This window comes from Equus asinus, chromosome 3 (genome assembly GCF_041296235.1).
Source record: "Equus asinus isolate D_3611 breed Donkey chromosome 3, EquAss-T2T_v2, whole genome shotgun sequence".
Classification (NCBI taxonomy): domain Eukaryota; kingdom Metazoa; phylum Chordata; class Mammalia; order Perissodactyla; family Equidae; genus Equus; species Equus asinus.
Window position 1 is genome coordinate 161,875,031 of NC_091792.1, and position 22,062 is coordinate 161,897,092.

At 59.4% G+C, this 22,062-nt stretch overlaps 3 protein-coding genes across 8 annotated transcripts; 2 read left to right on the forward strand and 1 right to left on the reverse strand.

Moving 5' to 3' along the window:
* Positions 1 to 2,975: 2,975 nt before the first annotated feature.
* SLC49A3 (solute carrier family 49 member 3) lies at positions 2,976 to 12,650 on the forward strand. 6 transcript variants are annotated; one of them, XR_011502401.1, is made up of 10 exons: positions 2,986 to 3,375; positions 6,823 to 6,981; positions 7,169 to 7,382; positions 7,534 to 7,610; positions 8,676 to 8,813; positions 8,944 to 9,060; positions 9,813 to 9,965; positions 10,240 to 10,397; positions 10,649 to 10,754; positions 11,465 to 12,650. XR_011502401.1 is itself a non-coding variant. In XM_014832191.3 (10 exons), the coding sequence occupies exons 1-10, from the start codon at positions 3,001 to 3,003 to the stop codon at positions 11,719 to 11,721; spliced, it is 1,758 nt and encodes a 585-aa protein (XP_014687677.1). In that variant the 5' UTR covers positions 2,986 to 3,000; the 3' UTR covers positions 11,722 to 12,650. The 6 variants fall into 6 exon arrangements, 5 of the variants coding, with proteins under 5 accessions (XP_014687679.3, XP_014687677.1, XP_014687678.3 ...); XM_014832191.3 differs by having other exon boundaries at positions 10,645 to 10,754; XM_014832193.3 differs by lacking the exon at positions 9,813 to 9,965 and having other exon boundaries at positions 2,976 to 3,375; positions 10,645 to 10,754.
* On the reverse strand, positions 12,462 to 20,055 carry MYL5 (myosin light chain 5). Its single transcript, XM_044766628.2, is given in 9 exon segments — positions 12,462 to 12,548; positions 12,810 to 12,858; positions 13,310 to 13,388; positions 13,824 to 13,928; positions 14,772 to 14,847; positions 15,035 to 15,095; positions 15,097 to 15,131; positions 18,268 to 18,370; positions 19,865 to 20,055. Coding segments are annotated over 9 exon segments (786 nt in total).
* Positions 17,832 to 21,954, forward strand: ATP5ME (ATP synthase membrane subunit e). The gene is made up of 4 exons (XM_044768038.2): positions 17,832 to 20,190; positions 20,551 to 20,605; positions 21,375 to 21,473; positions 21,876 to 21,954. Exons 1-4 carry the CDS (start codon positions 20,155 to 20,157, stop codon positions 21,899 to 21,901), a joined length of 216 nt encoding a protein of 71 aa, XP_044623973.1. The 5' UTR covers positions 17,832 to 20,154; the 3' UTR covers positions 21,902 to 21,954.
* The last annotated feature ends 108 nt before the right edge of the window (positions 21,955 to 22,062 follow it).

A 22,062-nucleotide genomic window follows, 5' to 3' on the forward strand; every position in this document is an offset into this window, starting at 1 on the left:
CCGCTCCTGCCCTGACATAGCTGACATTCTCTTGAGAGGAGCAGATAAAGACCAAGCAAAAAACAAACAAACAGGATGAGCCATGACCACCTCATCATGGAAGGTGAGCTTTCCTCCAGGATGTGATCCTCAGCAAGGAAGGTGTTGCCTTTGCTGCAGTCTCAGCAAAGCGATTGCTCTCAGTTGCTTAATTTTGAGCAAGATACTGTTTAGGGAAGACACATTAGCCTGAAAAAGCTTCAATTCTAGTTTGAGATGCTGATAGAAGTCTATAATTGGTTAAGAAAAAAGGAAATAAAGAAATAGAAACATAGATTTAGTCATAATTGTGTGTGTTGAATGTTATTTTAAATAAGCATTTAAAGATAATTTTTAAAAGCAAGATGCTAGGCGGTTTTGTAAAGAGATCACTAAAGGATATCTTCAAGATGTGGCGGTCCCCAAGGTGTGCAGGTGGATTCTGGGCTCAGAATGACCACTTCTGCGGATGGAGCTATACTCGGATCTGAATCTTGAACAGCTTAGATGCTTATGTTGAAGATACTTGTCCAGAATTTAAATAAAACTGTTTAAATGTAGAGTGGAAAAAGTCCTCCAAAAGAATGTACTTCCCACATTATGTGAGTTTTTAAAATTAAACTTCTTATTTTGACATAATTGTAGATTCAGATACAGTTGTAAGGAATAATACAGAGATTCCTTGTACACTTTACCCAGTTTCCCCCGAAGATAACATCTTGCAAAACACACATGTACAGCATCACAGCCATGAGACTGACGTTGATATAACCTACACTCTTATTCAAATTTCTCCAACTTCACTTGTGTGTGTGTGCACTTGTCTCCACATGGTCATATCACACGTGTAGGTTCGTGTCTCCACTGCCAAGGTCAAGTACAGAACGTTTCCTCACCCTGAAGATCCCTCCTGTTGTCCAGTTATACTACCTCCCTCCCACCCCCCAAACCCTGAAAACACTGATCTCACCTCCACTTCTAAAATTCCGTCTTTTTAGAAATGTCATGCAAATGGAATCACACAGTATGAAACCTTTTGAGCTTGTTCCCCCCGCCCCTTGGTATAATTACCCTGAGATTCACCCAGGCTGCTGGGTGTGTGCCCACTCCCACTGAGCACCATTCCATGGTGTGGATACACAGCAGTTTGCTTAACCATTAAAAGACATCTGGGTTGTTTCCAGTTTTTGGCTATCACAAATAAAGCTGCTATGAACATTTGGGTACTGATTTTTGTGTAACACAAGCTTTTATTTCTCTGGGTCATGTGATAATTGCATATTTGTTTTAAAGATTTTATTTTTCCTTTTTCTCCCTAAGGCCCCCAGGTGCATAGTTGTATTTTTTTAGTTGTGGGTCCTTCTAGTTGCGGTATGTGGGACGCCGCCTCAGCATGGCCTGATGAGCCGTGCTATGTTGGCTCCCAGGATCTGAACTGGCGAGACCCTGGGCCATTGAAGCAGAGCGCGCAAACTTAACCGCTTGGCCACAGGGCCGGCTCCCAGCGTATTTGTTTTATAAGAAACTGCCAACCTGCTTTTCACAGTGGCTGTGAAATTTCTTATCAGCAATGTGTGAGTGACGCAGTTACTCACAGCCTCACTGGCATTTGATGTCATGGTTTTTTAGTGTAGCCATTCTGAGAGGTGTGTAGCGATATCCTGTTGTCGCTTTAACTTGCATTTTCCCAACTGCTCGTGACGCAGCCATTGCTCTGTTTCCATCTCTGCGTCTTCTTCAGTCTGATTTCTCTTCACGTCTTTTGTCCATTTTCTAACTGGATTTTTGTTGTTGTTTTTACTGTTGAGTTTTGAGGGTTCTTTACATATTCTAGAAAGCAGTCCTTTGTTGGATATGTGATTTTCAAATATTTTCTCCAAGTCTATGTCTATGAAAACCTTTTCATAGGAACCGTATATCAATCTGGGGTGAACTGACCTTTTTACTATGTTGAGTCTTCTGATCCGTGAACATGGTCTGTCCCTCCATTTTTTTAGGTCTTTGTTGATTTGTTTCATTTCTGTTGCTTAATTTCTATCATACAAGTCCTGAGTACATTTTGCTAAGTTTATACACAAGTATTTAATTTTCTCTGAAGTAGTTCCAGATGGCGTTGTCTTTAATTTTGATTTCCGTGTGCACTGATGGCATAGAGAAATGCGGCCGATCGCACGTGCTGCTCTTGCATCTTGCGACCTTACTGAGCTGCCTAGGAGCCCTAGGAATGGGTGGTGGGGCGCCCACATGGCCACACAGGAGGGTCGGACAGGTGGCAAGGAGCAAGGGTGCAAGGCCTAGCATCCTGTCTGTTTGTGTTAGCCCCACGGAACCAGAGGTGATCCCGGGAAGAGCAATACTGGGGGAGTAGTGGAGAGGGAATGTCTGAGGTGGCCTGCTGGGTGGGGTGGAAGCTGGACAGGAGACTGCTGGCCCCAGGGGTGTTCTTGTGGAAGAGAGACAAACTGATGCCTCCCCTCCTCTCTGCCTTCCAGCCTACAGGTCTCTCCACCTGAAACAAACAGAAATCTGTGTCTCCTGGCTCTGCCCCAGCTGTTTTCTCGGTTGTAAACCACGGGTAATAACCCGGTGGGGAGGCTGCCTGGCCCCTGTCTCACCCGAGGGTCAGCACTCTGGTGACCCCTTTCCCTGGGCAGGAGGTCAGCAGGACAGGAGGTCAGGCTGGACAAGCCTCCTCCTTCCTCGTCCGCCAGCATCATCTCTGCCCTCTCCCCAGTTCCTGCTTCCCCACTAGCTTGGATCAGAGGCTGTTTGCAAACTGACCCCAGCCTCTGCTTCCGGGCTGGCCTTGGCTAACCCTCTCTGTGACTTGTTGGGAGGTCAGGAATTAGGGGGTGGGGGTGGGCGAAGGGGACCTTCCCACAGCACCTTTCAGGAAATGCGGGCCATCCGCTGGTCAGAGTGACTGCTTGCCGCCCTCTCCTGTCCCCACTCGCGTGGGCATGTCCACCTCACACAGAGGCCATGACCCAGCTTGGCCCCTGCGAGGGGACTCTGTCCCTGTTTTTGCGGCGGAGACTTCCATCCTGGCCGACAGGGAAGGGTCCAACTTCACGACTGGTCCCTTTCCCGCCAGGTGGTGCGGTGACCCCGTCCCTCCGGGCGGAGACTGACTCCGCCCTCCCCTCCCCGCGCGCCCGGCCCCCTCGAGGGCGGACCCGGCGCCGGCGCGGCGCTCTTGCAGCAGGCGGACCGGGCGCCGAGATGTCCGGACCGGCAGGGGACGGGCAGGGAGCCGCAGAGACCCCGACCTTGGGCGCGCTGAGGGGCCACCGCGTCTACGCGCGCCGCTGGGTCTTCCTGCTGGTGCTCAGCCTGCTCAGCTTCTCCAACGCCACGGTACGGGGGCTCGGGCTGCCTCGGGGCGGGGGGTGCAGGGCGCGGCGTAGGCCGAGACTCAGTCGGAGCCTTGGACCCGCCTCCCGCCCGGGTCCGTGTGCTCCTCGCTTCCTCCAGGGTGCCATTGCGCCCAGGGCGCCTGTCTGCTCCCGGGCTCCGGTCTGCAGGGACCCAGACCAGACAGTGGGACAGCGTTGGTGGGGGTGGGGTGGGGGTGGGGGCGTGAAGCGGTTGTTGGCGACCTGAGCGGGCGGATCCTGCAACCACGCCGGTGCCTGTAACCACGCCGGTGCCCGAGGCGCCTGGACGAAGAGCCCCTTCTGCTGGCTGTGGCTGTGCAAGGGGAAAAGGGGCGGGTGTTTGTCTTCGTGTAGCTGGGTCCAGGTGCTGTGAGCTATGGTGGTTTTGAAAGTTTCCCTCTCCTGTGCCAGGACAGACTAGAAGTCACTGTTGACAGCTGAAAGGGGATCCTCCAGTGGTCCCCTAATCCCTTCTGGAAAACCCCCCACTCCACATAGGCCTCTGTGGTCTGGCTCCTGCCCTTGCTCTCAGCTCCCCAACCCCGCAGGGCAGGGCAGTGTCCGCTCTACCTGCTTACCTGTGCCCAGGATGCCCTCCTAGGTTTCTGACTCAGTTTTGAGGTCCCTCACAGGAAGCCTTCCTTACCTGGCCCCCAGTCTCGCCAAAGCTCCCCAGCTGGGGTCTACAGTGACCCATTACCTGTTCTGGAACTGTCCCCACTGTTGGCAGGGACTCAGCCATGTTCCTCATCACAGCCCCTGGGACCAGGGGATTTGTCACTGAGAACTGAGTCTGCCAGTTCCTGAGGCCTGGTCCCCCCACCTGCTTCTCCCCCATACTCACCCCTGAGCCCCCAGGCGCTCTGCTCAGAGGCTTGGGCTCGTTTTTCCCCAGCCCATTACATTCAAGTGGGCTCAGCCAGTGAAGCTTTCTCCACGCCCCAGTCCTGGGCTGGGCCACCCCCACGTCCCTTGGACAGGCATCCACATGCACGTGAATGGAGGGAGAGCTTGGAGCCAGCCTCCGCACACCTGACCCTGGTGTGGCCACCTGCTTACAGGACCAGGCTGCAGTGCCGCCCCTCGCAGGGCTCCATTGGACCACCCCACGTCTTGCCTCCCTGGTGCTGCCACCTCTGCCTCCTGAGTGTGCCTGAAGAAAGCTGCACATGATGACTAGCCTCCTACAGAACCCCGGGGACTGGTTGGAAAGCATTTGGCCACCACGTAATCATGTAATGCCAAGCTACAGTTGGCAGTAGGACCCACAGCTCGGGAGGTGCTGAGCAGCTGCAGGGCCATCAGGGAGCAGGGATGGGCAGGCAGGCGTGGACAGTCCGGGCCCACAAGCCTCAGGGAGGTTCTTGGCAAGCAGCCACTCTTGGATGTCATTCCAAATTTCTTGGGGCCTTTTTCTCCTTTACTCTATGGACTGATGTGGACAGCCAGCCCTGTGCCAGCACAGGTGGCATCCACGGCCGGGGCCTGGGGTCTGCCAGGACTCCAGAAGTCTTTTTTCTCTGCGGGACTCACCACTGTGGCTGGGCCCCAGGTCCCTGAGTCTAGACACTGGGAAGCTGGAACTGGCTTTGACTGCAGTGGTCTGAGGATGCAGAGCAGGGGTCTTCCTCGGCCTCTGGAGTGGACAGGTCTGCGAGTGGCCGTGAGAAGCTCCTTGGACCCTGAGGCAGTGTTGTGCTGCCCTCCTCTTTTATCCACCAGTTGTTGTGGAGCAAACAGGAGTCTCACCAGGAATTGTGATCCCTGCTCTGGTCACTGTGGTGAGCACTGACCGTTAGGCTTACCCCGACCAAGTTCACTGAGTCCCTCTCTGGCTCCATCTGCAGCTGGGTAACCAGGCCTCCCAGGTTCCAAGAGGGCAGCGCGAGGGGTAGGTGGACCAGTGCTCAGAGTGAGGTCTGGGCGGCCCCAGAGTGGCCCAAGGAGACACCCCAGCAGTCTGGGCGAAAGCCAGCATGTGGGGCGGCCGCCAGCACACTCACAGGGACGTGAGGGCACCTGGCAGGGCTGGGAGCAGATCAGACGGGATTTTTGCGCACTGGGGGCAGATTCTCATCTCCTTGTGTCACCAGCCGCAAGCTCTGGGCAGGAACAAGGACCAGCGAGGCGGGCAGGCCTGGGCTCTGCTCACCAGGCAGGTTTGGGAAACAGACCTCGTGCTTTCTCTGCTGGATTGGGCTGGGCAGGAAGTGCCCGGGCCTGCGGGAGGGCTCTTTCTGAACCTGGGACATCTGTGTCTTCCTCTGGCCTGAAAAAAAGGAAGAGATGGCAGCTGTTGCCCAAGCTCCCTGTCATGTGAGGCTGTGCGGTCAGAGCTCTGCTTGGGTCAGGAAGCCTGGATCTCGCTGCCTCCACCACGGAGGGTGTGGCCTGGGGCAAGCTCTTGCATTCCCAGGTCCGCACAGCACTGGAGTGGTCCTGAGCTGTGATTTGTGACACCCTCGCCATTGGCCCAAGCCTGCAGTAAGCCTTGGCAAGCCCCTCCTGTCCTCTTGGCCCACCCATCTTTCAAGTATGAGACAGTGTCTCACCTCCTCCAGGGAGCCTTCCCCACTGACCCAGCTGCACTCGCTGTTTGCTGAGGATCTGTGGGGTTGAGTCCCAGTCCTTGATAGTGTCTATGGCTAGGAAGTGTCACCTGCTTTGGGGAGGGTCTCACCTCCCAGACGCCTGGGTCTCCTGTTGGGAGGTCGGGCTGGCCGTGGGCAAGGCCAGCATGCAGTCCAGGTCTTTCCCCATGGGACTCATCACTGAGTTTGCAGACAGGCTGGAGGTGCCTTTGGGACCCCCTTCTGCCCCCAACCCCACCCCATGAAGCTGCCCTTTTGCTGTCCCTTCCCCTTGGTCCCTCCATGACTCTGGGCTCACCCTGCCTCCTGCCCTTGTCTGCCTATGTGGCCACCACAGGCACTGAGTGTCCCCCCAAACATGCTCTTCTGGCCGGTCCATCTGGGCAGACTACACATCCGTGGGCCTTGGGGCCAGGGCTGCTGGCTGCCCTCATCTCACCCCTCTTCCTGCCCCCATGCTCCAAGCCCAGTCTAGGCCCCTTCACACCCACCCACCACACAGCACCCCCCTGCATGGCAGACATCCATCTCCTGCTGACAGCCCTTCTTGGACGGTCAGTCCCGGCGGAGCTCAATGTCTTGCAGGCTCCCACCAGTTTGTCGGCCTCTATCTGCCACCAGGACCATGCCCGCAAGGACTGTGCTGGTCCACGGCCTGGGCACGCTGACCTCCCCACTTGGTACCCTCCCTCGGGGGTGACTGGGTGAGGACCCCAGCCCTCACAGGACTGCTAGGCACTTTCTCTCCCTCAGGCTGGCTGACCAAGCATGGGACAGCTGGTGGCTATGGTGTCTGTGGTGCTGCCCCCTGGCTGACGCCAGTGTGTGTCCCACAGCTGTGGCTCAGCTTCGCACCTGTGGCCAACACGGTCGCCCAGCGCTTCGTCCTTTCCACTGAGCAGATCAACTGGCTCTCGCTGGTCTACCTTGTGGTGTCCATCCCGTTCGGCGTGGTATCCATTTGGGTTCTGGACTTCGCTGGGCTCCGCTGGGCGGTGAGTCAGACTCCATACCAGGGCCCTCTGTGGGATGGAGCAGAGTCCCTGAGTGTGGGCTTGAGAGCCATTGCCTTCTCCCCAGACCAGGTCCCCAGGCAGAGCCATTGGGGTGGTGGGATGGAGGCCAGGTGCTGGGAGGGGAGGCCAGGCTGGCCGGGCTGTACTCCTGACCCCGTCCCTGCAGACCGTCCTGTGTGCATGGCTGAACTTTGCTGGGAGTGTGCTCCGCAGCCTGCCCTGCATGGAGATCGGGACGCAGGACCCATTTGCCTTCCTCATGGGTGGGCAGAGCCTCTGTGCCCTGGCCCAGACCCTGGTCATCTTCTCTCCAGCCAAGCTGGCTGCCTTGTGGTTCCCCGAGCACCAGCGAGCCACAGCCAACATGATCGGCACCATGTGTGAGTCGTGCTGTTGGTCACCTCTGGCTTCCTGTGCGGGTCCTGGCTCCTCTGTACTCTCAGCTCCTGGAGGGCAGAGGGCTCCACCTGTGGGCTGGGAACCAGGCCTGGCCACAGCTGAGCTGACATATGTCTCTGTCCATCCATCCAGCAAACCCCCTGGGCATCCTGGTGGCCAACCTGCTGTCGCCCGCCCTGGTAAAGAACAAGGAGGACGTCCCCTTAATGGTGAGGGAGCTCATGAGGTACACCCACACGTGTGTGTGCATGTGCACACGCAGGTGTGTGTACATGTGTGTTTGTGTGATGTATGCATGCGTCTGCGTGTGTGTTTGTGTGCATGCGTGGTGGGCTTGCACGTGCACATATGTCCATACCTGTGTGAGTGTACACCTGCCCCTCCCTGTGGCCACATGGGTGAGTACACTTGGTGCATGCAGGATTTCTCCACATATGCAACTACTGGGCACTTCTCAGTGTCAAGCACAGCTCTGGGGACCAGGCTGTTGGGAGGTTTCCCTGGTGGGGAGAGGCCTCCGGTGAGGTGAGAGGCTGACTGGATCAGGAGGAGGCATTTGTGGAGAAGGAGACCAGGGACCAGCAGAGAAAGGCCCTGGGATGGACTTGAGGTTGAAGGGGTAGGGGCTGCAGCCAGAGGCCGGTGTGTCCACTGAGCAAGGAAAGAGGAAGAGGGGAGAGTCATCCTGGGGGGTGGGTGGTTGGCTTTGGTGCAATGGAAAATCCAGGGTTTCTAAGTAGGAGAGTGATTCAGTCTGGTCCAGAACAACCCAGAGACAAGAGGTGTGGCTGGAGTGTCCGGGGGAGAGCTGGGGCTCTGGTTGGGTCGGGGAATGGGGGCAGGCGTGGACCGAGGGTCTGGAGGTGCACTGAAGGACAAGGGGCTTCCACCTGTGCAGCTGAGTGAGTGTTGGGGTCATTCATGGAGGTGGGGAGAGGGGTCCTGTTGGCAATTGGATGGGTGAGTTGGAACTTCAGGGGAAGGTCAGGCTATGGCTGTCACTGTCACTGTGTCACTGTGTGTGGGAGTCATCCTTGGGCGATGTTTCAAAAGCCAGGGTTCCAAATGAAGCAAAGCAGAGCTGGCCCATCACAAGCCCTGGGGCTCTCCGATGTCCACCTGGGGATGGAGAGTGGGGCAGCCAGCCAGGGGGCCAGTGTGCCACCTGGAGCCCAGAGCAGCAGGCGTGAGGTGCCTGTGTGTGTGTGTCTCCCAGGGCCGGTGCATGCACGCACACACACACACGTGTGCACTCATGCATACCCTCTCCCCAGCTGGGCATCTACATCATCCCTGCCGGTCTCATCTGCCTGCTGGCCACTGCATGCCTCTGGGAGAGTGTGCCCCCCACCCCGCCCTCTGCTGGGGCTGCCTGCTCCACCTCGGAGAAGTTCCTGGATGGGCTGAAGCTGGTTGGTTCTGCAGGATCTGGGGCTGGGGTGGATCTGGAGGCCAAGGAGGGCAAAGGGCCTGGACAGGCCCTGTTGGAGCCCTTGAGTGTCCTGCTGGGGCTCCTGGGCTGAGCGGCCCCTTCCCCTGCAGCTCGTGAGGAACAAGGCCTACGTCATCCTGGCCGTGTGCTTTGGGGGCGGCATCGGCATCTTCTCCAGCTTCTTGGCCCTCCTGGAGCAGGTCCTCTGCGTGAAGGGTTACTCCAACGTGAGTGCCTGCCTGCCCTGGGCTGCATCCTGCAGGCTGTCTGCCTCTGCCACTCTCCCGCCTGTGGCCGTGGAGTGGCCCATGACCTCCCCAGGTGCTAGTTTCCACACCTGGATGGGGTGACCTCCTGTTGTGGGTGGCATTGAGCTGCTGTGTGTGTAAAGTCATGTTGCCAAACTTGGTCTGCAGATGGTGGGGTGGCAGCCTGGGGGGGTGGGGTGCCCAGTGGTACCAGGACTTTTTGTGCTGCTTTTTACGGTCTTTCCCAACGCCCCACCCAGGACAGCCCCCACCCCACGGGTGTCCAGAGAAGGGTTCTCGTCTGATATTTGCAGATGCAGAGGGGAGGGCCTTGCTCTGCTCCAAGCATCTCTGGCTGTGCCCTCTGCTGTCTAGTGTCAGCCCTGGGTGTGGGGTTCGGGCTGGCATGTTCCCAATTCTTCAGGGGCACAGAGGCACCAAGGGGCATCTGTAGCAAACAGGACTTTCCCTTTACAAATTGTTGAATTCCTGGGGTGGGGTGGCACAGGGAAGAGGCACCTCCAGGGGAGGACGTACCACATCCCCCAGGCCTGCACACAGCCAGCCGTGTAGCTGAGCTTTCCGTGTCGTCCTGCCTGGGACTCAGGTGCTGCTCAGTGACCCTGTGTGGGCTCTCTGGTGATGGTGTACATCCTGGAGATGAGGCCTCCTGGACCCTGGTGGCACTGTGCCCTGAGGATGAGTGCTCCCAGCCTCCTCTCCTCCTCCAGGAATTTGCGGGCTTCTGTGCATCTCTCTTCATTGGATTTGGGGTCCTGGGGGCACTGGTTCTCGGCCTGTACGTGGACCGGACCAAGCATTTCACTGAAGCCCTCAAGATTGGCCTCTGTCTGACCTCCCTGGTCAGCGTGGCCTTTGCCCTGGTGAGAGTCCCCTCAAACTGAGACCACCCTCCAGGGTGGGAGTGGGGTGCCCTGGGGCAGGGCAGCTGGCAGCTCAGCCAAAACAGACATCCAGGCCCTCTCAGGCCGTGGCACTGCCCACTGGTTGATCTCTGGATGGGATGGGCTCCCCGGCCCCCAACTCTAGGCCTGCAGAGACAGAGCTGCTGTGCGGGGCCTGGCTGGGTCTGGGTGTCCAGGCTGAGGCACGTCTGACTGCTGCCTGGACCCTCTGTGCGGCTTGTTGCCCCCCCAGGTGTCCCAGCTTCCAGGACAGACCCATGCCCTGGCTGTCATCTGCTCACTGTTTGGGCTCTTTGGCTTCTCTGTGGCACCCGTAGCCATGGAGCTGGCGGTCGAGTGTTCCTTCCCTGTGGGTGAGGGTGCAGCCACGGGCCTCGTCTTCGTGCTTGGGTGAGTGTCTGTCCCCCTGCCACTTCCCTGGGGACCCCAGAGACCCTCTCCTTGCCCATCCCAGGCCTCACAGCAGGTGACCTGCCTGCTCCATCAGGGGTTGACATGTTCTGAGCACCCATGCAGGCCTGGGCCAGCCACTGGGGCCCACGCTGACCAGAGCAGCACGCTGCCCTTAGAATGACCACTGGCCCTGTGGGCGCCAAGCAGCGCCCAGGGCAGGGCTGAGGGCCTCGTGGCTGTCCAGGCAGGCCGAGGGTGTGCTCATCATGGTGCTGCTGACTACTCTGACCGTTCGTCGTGCGGAGCCATCCTTCTCCACCTGCCGGGATGGCCAGGGCCCATTGGACTGGATGGGTGAGTGACCTGGCCCATGGGAGACCCCAAGAGCACTGGTGAGGAGGTCAGGGCTGGGCACCTCCTGACCCTGGCTTCAGCCCTGGGAACCTCCCCTCCATGGGCCCCCTTCTCTTGGCACCTTCTGCTGTCCTTGATGAGCAGGTGCAGGGCACCCTTGGGGCGAGGGTGGGATGGGGTCAGAGGGCAAGAGTCAGGGCCCCCAGGCTCAATATGGCGGGAGCAGCCCTGAGGCCCTGACGAAGGCCCAGCCTCTAAACCACCTGTGTGAGTTATTTTAAAATGAGATTAGAGAAAGAGAAAGAGATGCAGAGAGAGACAGAGACAGAAACACAGACAGAGAGAAAGAGAGAGAGAGAGAAAGAGGCAGACACAGAGACAGAGAAAAACAGAGAGGGAGAGGTAGAGACAGAGATAGAGACAAAGAGAGACAGACAGAGAATCGGGAGTGGGGACAGCCACCAGTGGGGTCGTGCACACCCACAACCTGAGATGGGTATGGTGACCTCGGAATTCATGGTTGGGTCTGTGAACGTGCCCTCGAGGCCTGTTGGGGGCTGGGATGGGATCTGTTTCCAGGGTCACTCTGTGGTAGTGGTTCATGGGGTCTGCTGGGGCTCTGCGGCTCCGTAGCCACCCCGGGTGCTGTGGGGGGGGGGGGTCTGGCACTTGGGCGAGCCTTGGGGCAGAGCTGCGCTGTGTCTCCCCAGTGTCCATGCTGCTGATGGCCGGCCTGTGCACCTGCTTCAGCTGCTTCTTGGTGCTCTTCTTCCACACCCCATACCGGCGCCTGCAGGCTGAGGCCAGCATGAGCCCCTCCATCCAGGAGGATGCATGTGCGGCAGCTGAGGACCACACACCCTACCCTGCAGCCACCCCTGAGCCTCTGCCTTGGGACCCCACAACTCCCAGCACTGATGCCACAGGAAGCTCAGAGGCAGCTCATTCCTGGGGCCGGCTATCCTGACACTGCCTCCCTCCTCCTGGGAGCCCTGAGCCCCCAGGACCCCCAGGACTTGCTGAGATGTCACAAGGAGCCCTGCAGAGGACCAGAGGCCAAGGGACCAGTTGGTGTGTCGAGAAGAGGCCTGGGGACATGAACGGGAGGTGGGAGAGGCAGGCCCTGGTCATCTCTGCTGTGCCAGCCATGGCTGAGCCTGGGATGGGGTGTCAGCGTCCTGCAGATGCCTAGGGACTCGGGCTCCTCAGCACACCCAAGGCACGGCAGGGTGGTCTGGGGGACCTTGTGGCTGTAGCAAGAAGAGCTGTTGCTGTGCGGACAAGCAGCCACTGATCAGGCAGGATGCCCAGTGGCCAACCCAGGCACAGGGTGGCAGGTACAGGGGCAGTGTATGGGGGGCATGAGGGGCATGGGCTGACAGGGAGCTGGATGGGTTGGGGGTCATGAGGGCACCCAGCATGGTTGAGTCTGGAGTGGACAGGTGTGGGGAAGGCCTTCCTTGAAGGAGCCCATCCAGAGCCTCTCTAAACCTCTGCTGACCATTGAGTGACCAGACCCCCAGCCTGGGTGCTCAGGACAGGTGTGGGGAGCAGGTTGGGCCAGGCTGGGCTGGGAGAGGGAAGTAGAGGGAGGAACCCACAGGCAGATGCTCACCCTGCAGACCCTCCCACTTCCCAGGAGGACACCTCCTCCTCCCCCGACAGACACTCGCAGGCAGGTCTGTGGGTTCAGGTTCATGTTTATTATTACCCCGTGGGGGTCACGTAGCTCAGGGCCTTGTAGTGCAGGTTGCCTGTGGCATCCATGGTCGCCAACTGGAACGTCTGGTCCACCTGCGAGTGGGTTTGGTCTGGAAGTCAGGCCCAGGCAGAGGGAGGGAGCAAAGACTCCGCGGGGCCTGCAGCCACTGGGGGAATTACACGCGCTGAACTCCAGGTGCCTCCAGTCTTGTTTCTGTGCTTGGGGACACTGCAGAGCAAGGGGTGGGTTGGGCTCAGCCACTCCGTGTTTCCCCCACCCAAGGGCCATGCTTGGGCTTCACAGAGGGCCTTGGAGGAGCGAAGGTGGTGGGGTGGGGGCCCAGAGGGCCAAACCTCCTCAGCGGTCGTCTTGTCAGCTTGCGACATCAGCAGCCGCTCCATGCTGAAGACAAGGAGGGAGGGGCCCGATTAGACTGCTGTCAGGAACTGGAGGGGCCGCCCCAGGGGAGCCCTGTGCCCCGGTCAGTTCACGACTTCACTGATCACAGAGCAGGTGCCCAGGGAGCCTTGCCTGACTTGCACACTCAGGGGTCCTCACGCCTGGGGGGGCGGAGATCGAGGGAGATTAGAGGCAAGTGCCTGGCACAGCAAATACGCCTGTCCCCAGGGCTTGGCTGAAGAAGCCTCAAGGGGGCTAAAGACCCAGCCATGTCCCAGTGGTGGTGACCACTCGGGTCACTGGGTGCTGGGCCCTGTGTGGGCAGGACTGGTTTGCCCTCGGCTGCCCTGAGGGACTCAGGATCCCGGAGTAGACTGCTCAAGTCTTAGAAGCTGGGGGTGGGGTTGGCGTGGCTCAGATGCAGGGGACACCTGGGTGCCATGGCCACACTCACTAGTCCTTGTTGACGCCGCTCTTGCCATCGGGGTCCAGCATCTTGAAGGCATTTAGGATGATCTCCTCCATATCAGTACCTGCCCACAAGAGGCCACGAGCCCTGGGCATTTAGGACCCAGGCCTGCTCCCGCCCTGGGGTCCTGCCTCCGCCCATCCATGCCTTCGGCCTGAGCATCCTTCCTGCTCCTGAGCACCTGGGAGCCCCTGAAGCCCCAGGGGGACTATTCTCGGGGTCCCCAGGGTCCTGCCCTGGCCCAGAGCTGGGGTGAGTGCTCAGCAAGTGAGGGACAGAGGCCACCGCCAGCAGGAGACAGGAGGTGGCCCCACAGCTGTGGGTCCCAGAATGCCAGGTTTTAGGGCTTTTCAAGAGATCTGAAAATTTGGATTTTTATTTGAAACGTTTGGATTTCTAAGTGTTAGGCACACACACACACACACACACACACACACACACACACACACACACTGCGTTGGCTCACCCACCTGAGGGCGCCTGGCCCCTTGGCGCTTACCACTCAGCTTCTCCCCAAACATGTTCAGGAACATGGTGAAGTTGATGGGCCCTAAGGCCTCCTTGAGCATAGTGTCCAGTTCTTTGTCCTTGACGTTGATTTTGCCTGTCACAGACGAGGGGGGTCACTGGGCAGGAATGTCACCTGGCTGTCCTTGTTGATGTGTCCACTGTCCCCACTGGCAGGTGCCCCATGGGACTGCCCCTCTTTGTCGTTCTCCAGGTGACCCCAGAACAAAGTTGGGGGAGACCAGATGGAGGGAGGTGAGCAAATGGTGGTACACATGGCGGAGGTGTGGTGGGGAACAGGTTCTGCACGTCAGCAGAACCCCGAACCCTGAGCCATGGGAGAGGGACTGTGAGGAGCTGGAGGAGGAGGAGGCTGTGCACGGAGCCCGGGAAGATCTGTGATCTGCTTACCTGACTTAAGGGGGCCCAGAGGGAAAGCTGGTCTGTGTGAACCCCACTAGGTAGAAACCAGTCTGCCCTCCCAGCTCCAAGGGCAGGAGCGCCTCGGGCTCAGAAGAGCACGTCCCCAGATGAGGAGTCGAGGGGGAGGGCAGCGGGCCAGGCGGTACTGTGCTTTGGAAAGAACCAGCCTTTGGCTCTTTGGAGGAGCCCCAGGGGCCTCCACACCTCTACCAGCTCTGTTCCTTAGTGTGCCTGCCTGTGCGGTGGTGTCCCCGGGGCATCGCCCCTCAAGCCCTGCCCCAGCCCCCTATCCAGGACGCCCATGCTGGGGCTGTGCCACCCACCCTGTCTCGCCCTGGTGGTGTCCTCTGCCAGCCCTGATCAAAGCAGAGGGCATTTCTCCCCTGGGAGGCCCTGCCCCCTTCTCACAGCCTGTGGGACGTCAGACCAGCTTTAAGGCTGAGGAGGGGAGCTGGGCTCCACAGGCTGGAGGACACTCCGCAGTGGGCTGTGGCAGAGTTCTGCCTGGGGCACCTACCCAGGGAAGCGTAGGTGGCCTTCAGGTCCTCCTTGTCAATGAAGCCATCTTGGTTCTGATCCATTAGTGTGAACTCCTGGAACCAAGGCCAGGGTCACAGGGCTGCCAGGCCAGCTGCACCCCGTGAGGACAGGCACCCATTCTTACTGGTTCTCGAGCAAGGCTCACATGAGGTCCTCTGGTCACTTGCCTTACAATTCCCAGGGGAATTCCAAGCAGGAGCTTCTGGGTGGTGGGTTCCCAGGACAAGGGCAGACCCTCACCTCATTAAACTCCTGGATCTGGGTCTGCTCAAAGTTGGAAAAGATGTTGGAAGACGATCGAAGGGCCCCCCTCTTCCTTCTTGGTCTTCCTGCTGGCCTGAGGTGAGAACACTGAGGCTGAGGGTCCCTAGGCTGGCTGGGCCTCTCCTTGGGGGCACCCAGGTGTTTTGGGAGGCTTAATGCAGAGGATGGGTGGACCAAGGCACTGGCGCTCCGGGGGCCCTGGCTGGGTGCAGGGCTGGGGCAGGTGCTCGGTGTGGGCACAGGGAGCCCAAGAGGCCCTGAGAGAGCACGGCACCCTGGCTTCATCCAGAACTGTGCACTGCTCGGTCTGTGGTCCCACCGGGAGCCAGCTGGGCCTCCGAGTGTCCGGGAAGCAAATGACTGTGCAGGCGGCCAGCAGGCGACGGGCTTGTTCCTGGGATCCCGCCCAGACCCTGTCGTCCGGCCCCAGATCGTCACGGGGGCAGCCGTTGGGCACGGATCTCCATCCCCCCAGTGCACACACACTATCACACGTGTACACAAACTCAGCTTGTATGCACACATATGCAAAACACAAACATGCATGTGGAACACGTGTGCACACATTAATCCAGTCACACAAGCACATCATGCACAAACACACATACATGATAGCGTATGTGCACACTCATGCTCATGCACGTGTGCACATGCAAGGCACTCACCATGCCTGGGTCTGCCTGATGGAAGGGTCTTTGCCCTCCCTGCCCAGTCCCCCAGGACAGCTCAGACTCCAACTGCCACTCCCTGCAAGGACAGGCTTGGTCCCTCGGGGGAGTGGACAACTGCAGAGTGAGCTTTGGCACCCAGCAGTGACTCAGAGGCCCAGCAGGGTCCCCAGCCTCCCAGGCGTCTCCTCACCTGTCTCCACCCAGCAGCCTTCATTCTCCCGGATTCTGTGCATCTCCAGGGCAACCTACACATGCACTGAGGGCCTGGGCAGCTGCAGGAACCAGAGGGAGGGGCGCCTTTCCCAGATTTGTACAAAGCCGCTGTGAGTGGCCCTGGCGGCCAGTTACCATGCACTCCCCCAGCATGTTCCATGTGCCCTCGCCTCCCTGCCTCAGTGGCAGACAAGTCTCAGGGCCACCAACTCTGGCCCTGGGGTCACTTGTCCTGTCCCCATGGCTGGGAGCTCCTTGTCTGGCACACGGGGGGAAGTGTTTCTGGGATGGAGGGCCACCCAACTGGGCCTGGCCGGGGCCAGCTCTCAGTCAGGTCTTCCCACTACGCCATGGCCCTGTGGGCAGTCTGGGGAGGAGACCTGGCCCAGGGTGCCTGTTGGCAGTGCCCAACATCGGAGGTCGCCACAGAGTCAGGATGGATGCCCTGGTCCTGGCTGGGGGAGTGCAGGGCTGGGGGCAGCAAAGGAGGGGTCTGCAGGCCAAGCTGGGGTACAATGAAGTGGGCAGGCAGGACTCGGCAGTTTCACACCTGAGCACGAGCCCTTGGGGCCAGGGGCCTGCCCCAGGAATAAGGGGTCGGGCTTGCAAGGTCCCTGGGCACAACTCTGAGCCACGTGGTGCCCCTAAGGGGCTGCCACATGCTCTCTCAGGGCCAGCTCACTGTTTGCCTGAACCAAGTGTGGACAACAGACATCCTGAGGAACCTGGGGAGGCATGACCTGCCTGGAGGGCTTCCAAAAGGAGAAGCGTGACCGAGGCAGGGGACCTGAGCCTGGGCTGCACCCTATACAGGCACCTCCCTGCTCCCGTCTGCCTCTGTTGGCTGTGACACCTGGAGGGACCCTGGCTGGGCTGTAGAAGTCGGGGCGCCACACTGAGAGGGGTGGGCATGCGGGATCTGTGCTCAGAAAGCCTCTGACTCAGGGAAGGCAAGAAGGGCCAGCAGAACCCCTGGGGAGGGTTCCAGGGGCCAGCTGGGGGCTGGGCAGAGCACTAAACATAGCTGCAGAGCCCAGCTGCCTGGAGCATATCGGGATTCAGCATGGACAGCGGGCCCTGACAGGTGCAGGGGCATCAGCAGGCGACCTGGTGTCCTCAGCCAGGTGGGACCTCCCCAGCCCCCAGGAAGCGCTGTGGGCCAAGGCAGGTCTCCCTGGCTTCAGGGGTCATGCCAGGGCAGTATGTATGTGTCTTCTGTTGGCCGGCTGCCCTCCCAATGGAAGCTCCCCATATGTGGCCCCCTGCCAGCACTCTGGTCCCACCTTCAGCCCCAGAGACACTTATTTTTGATTCTGGAAGCAGGAGCTGTTGATAAGTCCAGTTTATTTTAAAATCCAGGGAAATGAAAACGTTTGTCACTTGAGGTCGTCTGCTCAAGGGCAAGAACGGGGGGTGTGTGTGCACGTACTCGCGCACGTGTCAGCATCGCATGTCGCATGTTGGCAGAGGAGGTTTACTTTGTGCCTTGTGGGGTCAGTGTGCACTTACAGCTTCCTCAGGGAGTGATGAGGGAACTCGGGGAGGCCTTCCCCCAGCCCCAGGCCCTGCAGGGGCCTGGAGGACCCACATCAGGCAGGAGTGCTCCGAGGGCTCAGATAAGGGCCCAGCAGCCTGTAGGATTGACCTCGGCATTCCCACCCCCAGCCCAGGAGCCAGCTCAGGTGATTTTCTGGTGTCCCAGCTGGGAGGCCCAGAGCCAGGGCTCCAGAACAAGCTGGAGAGGGAGCAGGCTCTGCCCGGGCCCTCCCCTCTGCCGTGCAGATGTACTAAGCACTGCCATGTGCCCTGGAGTTCTCGGCTGCTTCCTGTTCTCTTTAGATTTATAGTTAAGTTCTCTTTGGAAACAGGTGGGTCTGATGAGGAGTAAGTAAAAGCAGCCCCCCCAGTGGAGCGGGGAGCCTGCTAAACCCCAAGCCTTGGTGCTCAGTAGCTTCTGTTGGGAGCAGTGCAGGGCCCAGGGGTTGGGTGGTCCTCCCTCCAGGCCCTCAGACTGTTGCGATGTGTCAGCTCAGTTGGGAGGCTGTCTGGCCACCACTGCCCCCTCTCTGAGCAACCCCCCTGCACACTCGGGGCTGGCCCCGCAATGTCTTCCCCGGGGCTGACCACAGAGCTGGGGGAGATGGGCAGCTACTCTGAGGGGGACGGAGTATCCCGCAGGTGTGACCCCCCCCCCCCACAAGCAGAGGGCGGCAGAAGTGAGAGTGAGCCTCAACAGTCCCTGAGGCACGGGTTGAGGTGGACCTTAGAACCTGGACTTCAGAGTCCTGAAGCAGGAGTCACAGAGACCCAGGGAGCAGGCTCTACTGGGCGGTCCTCCCAGAAGACCCCAGCCCTCTCTGCCAGAGAAGCTTCTGGGGTGAGGAAGCTCTCGCTCTGCTGGGGGGCTGGGACAATGACTAGGGGGTAGCTGGGGGGGGGCAGCCAAGGCAGTGTGGTCCCAGGAAGGGGCTCTGTGAGTCCAGGGGGGCGAGGGCCTTGTGGGGGGCCTGGGGGGTGTTGATGAATCAATCTGTGGGTTAAAATTGGTGAGAGTTTATTATGTGCCAGGTCTGAGGACTGTAGCCTGGGGACTTTCTTACCCAAGGAAAGAAGCACACCATGGAAGTGGGGTGTGCAGAGTGGTTACATACTGTCTTGGAACAAAGAGCATACATCACATATGACAAGAATGTCCTTTTTAAAACAGTCATGAGATTGCCTTCCTGGTGACCACAGCAGGTTGGTAATTAATCCTTAGTCTCCAGGAAGAGATGCTTATCCTTAAAGAAATGCTGATATGGGGGGAAGCCACATCCCTATCTTTAGGGACATCATTCTTGTCTTTGGGACATTGTAAATGTTTAAAGCAGATGCACAATGCCTGCTCAACAGGCCATGTCAGGCCCTTTTGGAAAAACAAGGTTGGGCCAAATTAGTTGTTTTTTGTTTTTTTTTTTAAAGATTTTACTTTTTTCCTTTTTCTCCCAAAGCCCCCCGGTACAAAGTTGTGTATTTTTTAGTTGTGGGTGCTTCTAGTTATGGCATGTGGGATGCCGCCTCAGCATGGCTTGATGAGCAGTGCCATGTCTGTGCCCAGGATTCGAAACCCTGGGCCACCAAAGCAGAGCGTGCCAACTTAGCCACTCGGCAATGTGGTTGGCCGCCCCCAAGTTAGTTTTAACCCAAATGGCTTCCTCATATACTCCAATGTATCCTGTTGCTTTAATTTATTCATCAGGGCAAGGGAGCCTGGGGGCAAGAGGACCTGGGGACAAGGGGGCCCGGGGCAGGGGGCCTGCCCAGGGGGTCTGGGGACAAAGGAGCTGAGGGACAAGGGGGCTGGGGGCACAGGGCCTGCCCAGGGGGCCTGAAGACATGGGACCTGGAGACAAGAGGGCCAGGAACACCGGCCCTGCTCAAGGGGCTTGGGGACAAGGGGGCCTGGGGCACAGGGCCTGACCAGAGGGCCTGGGGACAAGGGGGCTGGGGGCTTGGGGCCTGACCAGGGGACCTGGGGACAAGGGATCCTGGGGACATGGGGCCTGGAGACAAGAGGGCCAGGAGCACCAGCCCTGCCCAAGGGGCTTGGGGACAAGAGGCCTGGGGACAAGGGTGCCTGGGGCATAGATCTGCCCAGGGGGAGCCGGCCTGCGCTTGGGTCACACCTAGTGCCCAAACCCCTTCCTGGCCGTCTAGGCGGCTGACCGGTCGGGCGTGCCTGGACAGGCCTGGGCGGGTCGGGGCCACACTCCAGCCGCCTGGGCAGGTTGGAGCTCCATCCCCGACTTCCAGGGCAAGCGCACGGAGCGCACTCTCTTTTGCACTTTGCAAGCTTGACTCATAGTTTCCTCTATTTGGACCTATGGTGCGCGGGCCTCGACTTGCGCTCAGCCTGGCTGGAGAACGTCAAGGGCCACGGCACCGACGCACAGCCCCGCAGCCTGCCCGTGCCGCCCGGCCAAGGCGCATGCGCAGCTGATCGCGAAGCGCGCCCCTCGGACCTCTGGCGCGCCCGGTGACGTCACCCACAAGCGGGCGCGCGCAGCTCCCCCCGCCCCCGACCCCGTCCGCCAGGGGGCGCCGCCCCACGTCCGCTCGCCGCCGACGGCGCATGCGCTCGCCTGGGTACGCTTTTGCGTCTCCACAGCTTTCCGGGACCTTGCGGCGTCCTCGGCCCGGCTCTGTGCTTCCGGTGCGAAGGTCACGGACAAGATGGTGCCCCCGGTTCAGGTCTCTCCGCTCATCAAGGTGAGCCAGGCTTCGTAACTGCCGCCCGGTGCTTGGCTCCGTGTGGGTCCCCTGTGTGCGACCCCTAGAGCGCGCGACCCCCACCCCCAACCACGTGGAGCCTGCGATCCCCTTCCCCCACGACCCCCGTTCTCTCTCTACTCCGCGGAGACTGCGACCCCCACCCCCTCCCCCGACCCCGTGGAGCCTAAGACCTCCTCCCCCCGCAGCCCGCCACCCGCGCCCCCCTCTCCCTAAGCCACGGACCTTGCGACCTCCGTTCCCTTTCCTTACTTCATGGAGCCTGCTACCCCCGCCCCCTCCCCGCGGAGCCCGCGACCCCCACCCCCGTCCCTCTGACCGCCGGCTCTCTCCCTGCAGCTCGGCCGCTACTCCGCCCTGTTTCTCGGCGTTGCCTACGGAGCCAAGCGCTACAGTGAGTGACCGCTGTCCCCGCCGACCGGGCGGCGCTCGGAGTTTCTCAGAGCCTGTTCGGCCTCCCCGGTGCCCCCAGTAAACCCTAGCGAAGTAAACGCACCAGGGGCGAGAAATGGGGCAGGGTGGGAGGGGCTTGATCTCTGAGCGCAGCCCGGGCAGGTGTGCATTATGTCAAGCAGGTGTCTATTAGCTCGAGCGTGCAGTAGCTCAAGCAGGGCTGCAATAGCTCAGGTAGGTGTGTATTAGCTCCATCAGGTGTGCATTAGCTCGGGTGTGCAGTAGCTCAAACAAGTGTGTGTTAGCTCAGGTAGATGTGTGTTAGCTCAGGTAGGTGTGTGTTAGCTCAGGTGTGTGGTAGCTCGGGTGTGCATTGGCTCCAGTGGCCAAGACCCAAAGTGCGTTCTGCTGCTTGGCCCGCCCAGGGAACTGGAAAGCAATTGATTTTTGTTGAAAACCGTGGAGCCGAGTGGGTGTTGGGGGCGTGCTGCGGTCTGAGCTGGGCAGCCCTTGTAGCACAGAGGATGGAGCGAGCGAGCAGGGTGCCTGGGCAGCAGTGGGGACCCTTCAGCTGCCCTCTGAGTTGGGCTCTCTGTTGAGGGGTGAAGGTGAGGCCTCCACCTACATCCAGCTGAAGGAGGTGGCAGCAGGTGCACCTGGCGTATTCAGTGCCCCTTAGGTAACTTTTTGTGTGGACTGAGTTCCTTCTATGCAGTGTTTCCTTGAAGAAGTTAACTGAAACCTCCTCCCTTCCCACTTTCCTGAAACAGGTTACCTGAAACCTCGGGCAGAAGAGGAAAGGCGGATAGCAGCTGAGGAGAAGAAGAAGCAGGATGAGCTGAAGCGGATCGAGAGAGAATTGGCAGAAGGTACTCCTGTTACTGCATCTTGGGGATTTGTCTTCCATCCAGATTTTCAGAAACAAACAGCTGCTGGCCCGTGTGAGCCCCACAGTGGAGGGAGGGGTGGCCTCCTTTCATCCAGCACTGGCCCTGTGGTCCTCCTCTCGGGGGAGGGGAGCAGAGTCCTATATGTTGGGGGACACGGTGACACCTTGCATCTGGTGAGGCCCAGGCACACTTTTCCCCCGACTGCCGTGGCAGGTCTCAGTCACAAGTGCAGGGACGAGGAAGACCATGGATGGGAGCTGAAGGAGAGCACGGGCAGGCTCCACTGGAATTAGACACTGGGTTGCTTGAAACCGAGACCCTGAAGTGGTCCTTTTGGATCAACTGAGCATGGAGTAACACATGTTTCCTTTAACCTTTTAGCCCAAGAGGACACCATCCTGAAGTGAGCCCGCCTGGCTCCCTGGAGCAGTGTGGATGAATAAAGCTTTTTGTGGGGTGACGCCGTGGCTTTCTTTATTGTCTCACTTGTCCCATTTCTGGATTCAAGCTCAGTGGTTGTACTCTGTCCTCCTCAGTTTCGGTGGGGTGGAGATGGGGAGGGGGGTTT